This window comes from Chanodichthys erythropterus, chromosome 17, assembly GCF_024489055.1.
Source record: "Chanodichthys erythropterus isolate Z2021 chromosome 17, ASM2448905v1, whole genome shotgun sequence".
NCBI lineage: Eukaryota > Metazoa > Chordata > Actinopteri > Cypriniformes > Xenocyprididae > Chanodichthys > Chanodichthys erythropterus.
In genome coordinates, this window is record NC_090237.1 from 33,250,618 (window position 1) to 33,260,614 (window position 9,997).

Here is a 9,997-nt window from a genome sequence, read left to right on the forward strand (position 1 = left end):
TCAAAATTATTCAAAATTATGTCTCTTCCTCTCCCTCTTACTGCAACATTGCCTTTCATTTTGTTGAAGACTCATAAACTCGCATTTTGCCATTTTACAGTTTTTTCCAATTGCTAACACACAATTTTTCAAACTAGTCTGGTTTTATCAAAACACTTAACACAATTCACAAAACCACACACCCAAACTGCAAAATACCTCATATATCCTGCAAAATGAAGCACTGCAACCGAAACTACACAGAGCATTATCAAAATCAAACTTTTGCATGAAATGGCACACACTTCATTCATATTACCAGATTTTTGCCTAACCACCTACACACTGTTGGGCATAATGAAAAGCACCCCCATCTTTAGTATGCTTTGCCATAATACTAAAATATGTATCAGATTGTTCACATGCACAGAAATATTTGCAGATACACACACATGCTGTTGCAACATTTTTATTTTTTTTCCTTCACTACAGTAAACAAGTCAGTACAACATAAGCACAGCAGATATATTTACATGGGACTGAACAAAAATATTCTTACAAAAAAAGTAAACTGAAAAAGAAAATTTCTGAAAAAAAATATATTACAGTAAAAAAAAAACAAAAAAAAAGGCAAGAAAAATAATTAGGCAGCATCTTGCCGCACAGCCGGGTCTGGCCACAACGCCTCGTCAACATCACAGGCAATATCTTCCCTTGCCAGACATCGAGGGAAGAAGCGCCTTGAGTGCCTTATCCATCCCTGAATTGCACCCACATCAATCTCATCACATGCCTCTTCCATGGCCTGCACAAGAGGCATGCGCACAAAGGGCTGCCGGTCGTATACCTTCCACCGCCATGCCGAAAAGAATTCTTCTATGGGGTTCAGAAATGGTGAGTATGGTGGGAGGTATTGCACGAGAAATGTTGGGTGGTCAGCAAACCAGTTTTGGACTGGGGCTGCACGATGAAAGCTCACGTTGTCCCATACTACAACGTACCGGTTTCTTTGATGGTCTGCATCATTCATACGCTCTGGTGGTATGAGAATGTTGTGAAGTCTGTCCAGAAATGTGAGAATATGGGCTGTGTTGTATGGTCCAAGTTTGGCATGACGGTGGAGGACACCATGCATATTGGAGATGGCAGCGCACATTGTGATGTTCCCACCACGTTGGCCAGGAACATCTATAATGGCTCTGTGGCCAATGAGGTTTCTCCCTCTTCTTCTGGTCTTTGCTAGGTTGAACCCAGCCTCATCTATAAAGATGAACTCATGTGGGATTGCATGAGCATCCATTTCCAGTACTCCCTGAAAACAAAGAACAAAAATCACTCAATATGGTGTTATCCAGTACACTGGGAAACAATGTTGTGTGTAGTGTACTGCAGTCAATATAGTACTTACATCCACATATGCTCGTCTGAACTCTTTGTTTCTTTGAGAGTTTCTCTCAAACGGCACCTTATAAAGTTGTTTCATTCTGATTTGGTTTCGCTTGAGAATGCGAGCCATTGTGGACAGACTAACTCGTTGAATGTTGTTGAATAAGGTGTTGTCTTGGATGATGTGGCTTTGAATTTCTCGTAATCTGATTTCATTATTTTCCAAAACCAAGTTTACAATGGCAGCTTCCTGTACCCCGGTGAACATTTGGCCCCTTCCTCCACCATGGTGTCGTCTCTCAGTCCTTTAGAAAAAATAAAATAAAAATATATATAGGGCTTGGACAATGCAGCCTAAATATTTTCCCCCACAGTAGAGTACATTGTACAGGAAACTTGTACAGTTCATGAATGGCTGATGTCATACACTAAGTAAACAGGTGTCACCCAACTGATACACTATGACATGGGGTATACTACATGTGTACTACATGAAATTTTGGTTACATACCTGTTCTCCAGTCTAAAGGTCCGGATGACAGAGGCGACAGTAAAACGGCTCAAGTTTGGCTGCACTCTCTGTCCAGCCTCACGCATTGTCAACCCATGGTTGATGACATGATCTACTAAGGTTGCTCTGATTTCATTTGAAAGTGTTTGTCTTCTTTGGCCATGAACTCCTCTACCTGCTCTACCCCTACCTCTCACTCTTCCTCCCCCTCTTATTCTCAACCTCCCTCTTCCTCTTCCTCTTCCTCTTCCTCTTCCTCTTCCTCTTCCTCTTCCTCTCTCTGCAATGTCTTCCATTGTTGTTGTAAAAAAAAAAGGTTCTCACCTGTGGTCTTTTCATAGTGCTTACATCCTGATTGAAGTGTTAACAATTAACCACTGAGGTGTTTGGCCAGGTGGCACATGTAATTGGCCAATTAGCTCATGTAGTGTCATTTTGAATGGCAGTGTTTTGAAATGGCAAACATGTGACTTTATGTCAGATTGTTGTGTCTTATGCAGAGAACTGTATTTAGTGAATTTAAAAAGTGCTATTTTGAAATGCAAAATGTGTGTAAAACAGAAAAGGTGTTTAGACTTTTGGAGACTTGAGAAGAAGTTTTGCTCTCTGTGTGTCAGTTTAAATAATTGTGCTGTGCATGTCATTTTAGTGTGTTAGCAATTGGAAAAAACTGTATAGTACTATAGCACCTGATTGTTGAGTTTACAGTTAAGCCCCCAAGTGTCTTCACACCTGACGGCTGTGTTTGATCAATTGGTTTATAGGAGTGGTATTTTGGAAAGCAGTGTCTTGAAATGGCAAAGAAGTGACATTATGTTAGATTTCTGTGTCTAATGTAGAGAAGTGTGTTTAGTGTTGTGCAAAACAATGTGTGTAGTGTTTTGCAAAAAGTGTGAGGCTGAGTGTGTGCTTACAGTTGTGCAGATTTAGCTTTGTGTTTTGCTCCTTGAGTGTAAGGTTTTGCTAATTGTGGGAAAAGTTTAATTTTAGTGTGTAAGGAATCATAAAAAAACTGTAAGTGACTGTACAACAGTAAACATAAGTAGTTTATGTTTGTGTATGTAATTTTTTGGAGTAGGGGGAAAAACGTGTAACATGTGTATTTGTGTGACTATAGCTGAACATGTTGTAGTTTATACAGTTTTTTACGATTGCTTACACACTAAAATTAAACTTTTCCCACAATTTGCAAAACCTTACACTCAAGGAGCAAAACACAATGCTAAATCTGCACAACAATAAGCACATTCTCAGCCTCACACTTTTTGCAAAACACTACACACATTGTTTTGCACAACACTAAACACACTTCTCTACATTAGACACAGAAATCTAACATAATGTCACTTCTTTGCCATTTCAAGACACTGCTTTCCAAAATACCACCCCTATAAACCAGTTGATCAAACACAGCCGTCAGGTGTGCAGACACTTAGGTGCTTAACTGTAAACTCAACGATCAGGTGCTATAGTACAATAAAAAGGCAAAATGTGAGTTTATGAGTCTTCAACAAAATGAAAGGCAATGTTGCAGTAAGAGGGAGAGGAAGAGACATAATTTTGAATGTCCCGGGCCAACGCGGTGGTAACATCCCAATGTATGTCGCAATCACACAGAATGTGGTCCTCCACCAGCATGCCAACTTAGGCTCTTACAACACGGCCCACATATTCACATTTTAGACAGAAATCAAAAGCACAAAATCGTCACAGCAGAAGACCAAATGGATGCAGAGCAGATGAGATACATTGTCATATGGGGACAATGTAATTTTCCACCTATCTGCTCTGGTCCAAAACTGGTTTCATTAGCATCCACAATTTTCACTCTAATACATCCCATGCTGTCCCTTCCTTAAACCCATTGAGTTTGTTGTTTGTTTGTTTGTTTGTTTGCTTTTTTGGCATGGAAGGTTTACAATCTCCAGCCCTATTTCAGGATGTGCCTCATTCATGGAGAAGGCCTGACCTAATTGATGCAGGGTGTGTGCAAGGATGAATTCGCCTTTCAAGAAGATTCTTCAAAAAGATTCTTCCCTCACTTGCGAGAGAGGACATTGCCTGTGATGTGGATGAAGCGCTATGGCCAGATCCAGCTAGGCGAGGAGATAATGGATAGTATTTTTACTGTAGTATTTTCTGTACAATACTGTTAGTTTTTTCAGATGATTTTTTATGTTTGTTGTTGTTATTTACTGTAATTGTAACCTGTACTGGATACAGTATTTTACATTTGTTTGTTTGCTGAGCTAACAGTGTTATGCACACTACTGTAGTAGCATAACAACTGGGACATGTTTTGTTGTGATTCTCCATGTTGACTGATTTGGGTATATGGAGAGAAATCAATGATATTTTCCTCAGTCTGCAGCATTGGTCTTGTGTAGTGTTTGGTGAACTATTGTATAGTTGCACTTTCTCCGTGTACTTAATTTACAGTACTCTAATCACTGAGAATTAGACCTGCTAAAAGTGTTTTAGGTTAGCAACAGCAGTGTGTAACTGGTTCAAAAAGATTAAAGTCATATGAAATGTGTGTGTTTCGTATGGTAACAAAATATTGTTTTTATAAAGTTGTGTATGGTTTTGACAAAAGTGTTCCATTTTGCAAATGATCTGAAGTGTTGTGCTACTTTGGTGTAGGGTTGTGTTAATTGTGTGTAGTGTTTTGACAAACCGGGCCCTGTTTTCAAAATTGTGCTTAAGCAATCGTAAAAAACTGTAAGAGTGAGAGGTGGTGGCCAGGGTAGAGGGAGAAGAGGAAGAGGAAGAGGAGATAGAGAAAGAGGAGAAAGAGAAAGAGAAAGAAGAGATGAAGATGTAGGAGGAAGAGCGATAAGAGCTGAGGATGTAGGAAGAGGAGAACAGATTGAAGAGATGGATAGATTGGAGGGCAATGGTATAGTGGAAAGAGAAAATATAAGAAGAGGTGGACAGGGAGGAAGAGGAGGGCAAAGAGGAAGAGGAGGCCAAGGTGTACGAGGAGGGAGGAGAGGTAGAATGAGGGTAGGGTACACACGTGTTTCAAATGAAATCAGAGCCACACTTATTGACCATGTCATAAATCATGGTCTCTCACTGAGAGAAGCTGGCCAGAGAGTTCAGCCCAATATAAACAGATCCACAGTGGCTTCAATTATCCGTACATTTCAGAGGGAAAACCGGTAAGTAACTATATCATTCTACTTTTACAATGAGAGTCCATGTAGTCTTGTTTGACATAGGTCTAGATCTCTACAGTAAATGTTCCTGCTTGTCCAAACCTTTTTCAGAATTGAAGTTAGAGAACATTCAGGTGGACGAACAAGACTTTTTTCAGTTGAACAAGAGCATGCCATTGTTGACATGGTGGTCCAGAACAACACCCTCCGCCTCAAAGAAATTCAGCAAAGAATAACACAGGACAATCAACTGTTCCACAATATCCACCAATGCAGTCTCTCCACAATTGACCGTGTTCTAAGAAGAAATGCTATCCGAATGAAGCAAGTATACAAAGTGCCCTTTGAGAGGAACTCTGTTAGAGTGAAGGAGTTGCGATTCCAGTTTGTTCAAGTATGTGCAACCCAATTACTGCAATTTTACTGTCAACTCAAAGATATATTTTTCCTGAATTTTAAGTATGTGTCCATAAACTATTCCATGCTACTATATGTGAAAAGATTTAGGCATATCTATGTATACTGCTGCTTCAAAGTGTGAACTCAAACTTCAGCAACAATTTCACAGTAGTATTGACTGCAATCAATCCCATTACTGTAAAACACAAATTTACTATATTTTACCTTGTGTTCTTTTTACTCTAGAGAATCTTGGAGTTGGATAGCAGCGCAACTCATTATGAGTACCTGTATATTGATGAAGCAGGCTTCAATCTTCAAAAAAAAAGGAGAAGAGGGAGAAATGTGATTGGCCATCGTGCTACAGTCAATGTCCCTGGACAACGAGGAGGCAACATCACTCTCTGTGCAGCAATTTCTACAACTGGTGTTGTGGCACATAATGCTGTCTTGGGACCATACAACACAGCAAGGCTCCTACATTTTTTAAACCTCCTCAATGAAATCCTCTTTCCGCAGGGTGATCAGGAGCAAATGGTGCGGAATTTTGTAGTTGTTTGGGACAATGTCCAATTCCACCATTCAGCACTAGTGCGAGAGTGGTTTGAGAATCACCCACAATTCAGGATGGTGTTTCTTCCACCATATTCTCCTTTCCTGAATCCAATTGAGGAATTCTTCTCCTCTTGGAGATGGAAAGTACATGATCGCAACCCTTACAACCAAGTAAGTCTTCTTCAAGCGATGGAAGAAGCCTGTGGAGATATTGGGGCACAAGCATGTCAAGGATGGATACAGCATTCAAGACGTTTTTTCCCACGATGCATGACTCGTGAAAATATTTTCTGTGATGTTGATGAAATTCTCTGGCCAGATGTAATTGAGAGGCATGATCAATAAAATAATTGATTCAATGAATGCAGTACATTTATCACTTTATTTTTTATATACCTATGCACTTATTTGCATAATATATATATATATATATATATATATATATATATATATATATATATATATATATATATATATATATATATATATATATATATATTTGTGTGTGTGGGGTGACAACTTATTGTTATACACCTGAACTCCTCATTAAAGAACTTAATGAAAAACATGTATTTTCATTTATTTCTTTGTGTATCTTCAGCTGAATTTGTTATAAAATCAACAGAGAACACACTTTTAGTTTTGATGTTAATATTGAATTTTAATAAATGCATTACTAGAATAAAATGCTGTGTTTCATTGTGCAGTGAATACTTAACGGTTTCGCCAGCATAAGAGTGTGTTTAGTTTGCTGTGTTAACTGTTTTGAGAGCTGTTACCTGAGTTTGGAGAAATGTACCAAATCGATAGAGAAAAACTGTAACACATGGCTCAAAACAGGCTCAGTGCAGCCAAACACTATGCACAACCCTCACTGAGATAACACACACTGTCACTCAGAACACACTGAGAGAAAAACACTAGCATCAAACACCAGCACAGAAAATACAAACTTTTCATCTTTACAGTTTGAACAATTTCAGTGACTTCATACAAAGTAATATTTTTCTTCAAAGAAAAGAGTGACATTCTTTCACATGATTTATTTACAGTTTTTTTTTTCAATTGTTAAACGACAGTGAACACAACTGGAGCTACATGTGCAAAACTCTAACCACAGTCTGCACTACCAACAGTCACCTGAGCTAAACAGTAAACACATGGCTCAAAACAGGCTCAGTGCAACCAAACACTATGCACAACCCTCACTGAGATAACACACACTGTCACTCAGAACACACTGAGAGTAAAAACACTAGCATCAAACACCAACACAGAAAATACAAACTTTTCATCTTTACAGTTTGAACAATTTCAGTGACTTATACAAAGTAAAATTGAGAGTGACATTCTTTCACATGATTTATTTAAATTTTTAGAACATAACAATTCTTTAAGGTAAATGAAAATGAGCAGTTTGCTTCAATAGTCTGTAGTAATTTATGGAATTACAGTAATGAGAAAAAAAAGGTAGAAACTAAAAGTACATACTGTAATTCGAACAAATAATTGAGGGGCTAATCCTGCAAAATTGCAATCAGCAGTGTTTGAAAGGCACAAGGCTGAAATCTATTCTGTTTTGAATGTGTGGTTCACAGTTTTGATAGCAGTGTGTTAGCATTTGAACAAAGTGCTGTAAATCCACAGTGTTGTGCAGGTTGTGGTTAAAGTCATGGGATAAGTGTGTAGAGTTTTGAAAACTGTGTTCAAGCAATGAAAAACGAACTAGAGTTTGGTCCACATGAACTGCTGCTGTGCAGACTGTGGTTAGAGTTTTGCACATGTAACTCCAGTTGTGCCCACTGTCGTTTAGCAATCGAAAAAAACTGTAAAAATAGGAAAATACAACATCCAGAACATGAGGTTACAGAAAAAAAAAGGATATTGTAACACAGTAAACACATTTTGCCATTACATAAAATGTATAGAAATCACAAGTAATGTGAATTTAAAGTATACTGTATGTACTGCAAGTACAGTATTATATTCAATATTATATATTTTTGAATGTCTGTATATACAGTACTTACATACTGCAAACATACAGCAGTCTAAATGCAAATGACTAAAATGTCAAAGAAAACTCTGAACTTTGTTTGTGTGTGTGTGTGTGTACTGTATCATGCTTTTCATTTAGTCAGTGAGAGATTCATTCTGCTTCAGCATCACGTCTTCATGTTGGGTCCAGCCTAAATCAAGTCAAGTCACCTTTATTTCAATTGCAATTTATACTACACAGATACTAGTCTAGTCTAGTCTAGTATAGTCAAAGCAGCTTTACAGTGTTAACAATGATGATCAGTAATGCAAAGAGGGTTCATTTTGGCAGCTCAAAAAGAAAATAGTGTCATTGTTCAGCTGAAGTCAGTTCAGTGTTGATTCACTTACATTGTAAAGACCATCAATTATTATGTAAATTACTGTAATTACAGTTTTTTTGGATTGCTTAAGCACGGTTTTCAAAACAGGGCTCGTGTTTTCAAAACACTACATACAATTAGCACAACCACACACCCAATTAGCAAAACACTACAGATTCTTTGCATAGTTAAACACTCTTGTAAAAACTATACACTTATGTTTGAAAAACACACTTTGTTACCATATGAAACACACACGTTTCACATTACTATACTCTGTTTGCATGAGTTACACTCTGCTGTGATAAACCTAAAACACTTTTAGCACTTCTACTTCCCTATGATTAGAGTAGGCTACCATCAAAGTACAAATATAATGTAAATTCACCAAACACTACACAAGACCAATGTTGCAGACTGAAGAAACTCATTTATTTGTCAACACGCCCAAAATGTTGACATGGAGATTCAAAATACTGTAACAAAATGTCACTTTACGTATTGTACTGTAAGTTTACTGTAAGAACTGTAAGTTTGTATGTACAGACCGATTTGCACATGCTTACATACTGTTTTCAAAACTGTTAAACTTGTGTTCAAAACAATAACATAATACAAAACTCAATAAGACAGCAATTTGCTACATTCCTACAGTAATATTTTAATGAAATATATTTTAAATCTTAAAATCAAATGCTATAAAAACAATTGAATTGTATCTGTATCAGTGGATGGTGTGTATACAAATTCTTGTATTTTGGAATTATAAAAAAAATATAAAAATAAATAAACGACATAAAATATTGACAAATTCTGCATCATGTCTGATTCATTCCAGTAACATATATTGCAGTGAATTATAAACAGAGATGTGTCCTTGTTTTACACAAGAAAACATTGTATAATGCTACATGTTGTTAGTGTTTTTCAGGTCATTGTTTTGTGGGTGACAGAGTGTGTTTGTCGGCTGTCAACCTTTGCTAGTGTTCTGAAAGAATGAGTTGATTTGAGACCTGAATTAAGTGTTTTGGTAGTTGTAGTGCCTTTTGAATGTGAAATTAACTGCTTTGCCAAGATGAAAGTTGGTTAGGAGAACTGTGTGAAGAGTTTTGCAAAAGTGACCTAAGTATTGAGAAATGTGTCCTAGCGTCTGTAAAAAACTGTAAACCTCTTCTGTTTCCACTGCTCATACTTCTTTTTTTTGTCTTACTGTATCTCCTCATTTGTCTTCTTTGTTCTTCTTCTCTTCCCCTTTTGTAGTTGTTGTAATTACGTAAGACAGCTGTGTGAACAATTAGAAAATTGGCTTTTTCTGTGTTGAGTGGATTACTAACTCATCAGATAACAATTTGGCGTTAATTGAAGACACAAGGTGTGCAACTGACTATTTTACAATTCACAGAGTTTTGTTTGTTGTGTTTTGAAAATGGTACAAAAATGCTTGTGATCTTTGTGAAGAACAATGAAAAAGTTACAAATGTTTTTCCTGATATATTAAAGATTTGGTTGGCTGTATGAACTGCTGTGATAAAATTTGGGATTTTTGTGCACAGTGTTTTGAAAAAAATATGCTTTTGATTTGTGATTTGTATTAAATGAAGGAGAATTTACTATCTGTTTAGGACAATTACAAAGTGTACTGATCA

At 37.1% G+C, this 9,997-nt stretch overlaps 1 protein-coding gene across 1 annotated transcript; it reads left to right on the top strand.

The window, feature by feature from the left end:
• Positions 1–4,773: 4,773 nt before the first annotated feature.
• On the top strand, positions 4,774–6,316 carry LOC137004235 (uncharacterized). The gene is made up of 5 exons (XM_067364422.1): positions 4,774–5,040; positions 5,149–5,431; positions 5,683–5,871; positions 5,956–6,162; positions 6,311–6,316. The coding sequence occupies exons 1-5, from the start codon at positions 4,877–4,879 to the stop codon at positions 6,314–6,316; spliced, it is 849 nt and encodes a 282-aa protein (XP_067220523.1). The 5' UTR covers positions 4,774–4,876.
• The last annotated feature ends 3,681 nt before the right edge of the window (positions 6,317–9,997 follow it).

Excerpts from the sequence above, each read along its gene's own strand:
- LOC137004235 (XM_067364422.1), top strand. The coding sequence starts at position 4,877 with ATGAGGGTAGGGTACACACGTGTTTCAAATGAAATCAGAGCCACACTT. Across the intron at positions 5,041-5,148 it reads ACATTTCAGAGGGAAAACCG|AATTGAAGTTAGAGAACATT; the intron begins GTAAGTAACTAT and ends AACCTTTTTCAG. Across the intron at positions 5,872-5,955 it reads TTTCTACAACTGGTGTTGTG|GGTGATCAGGAGCAAATGGT; the intron begins GCACATAATGCT and ends CTCTTTCCGCAG.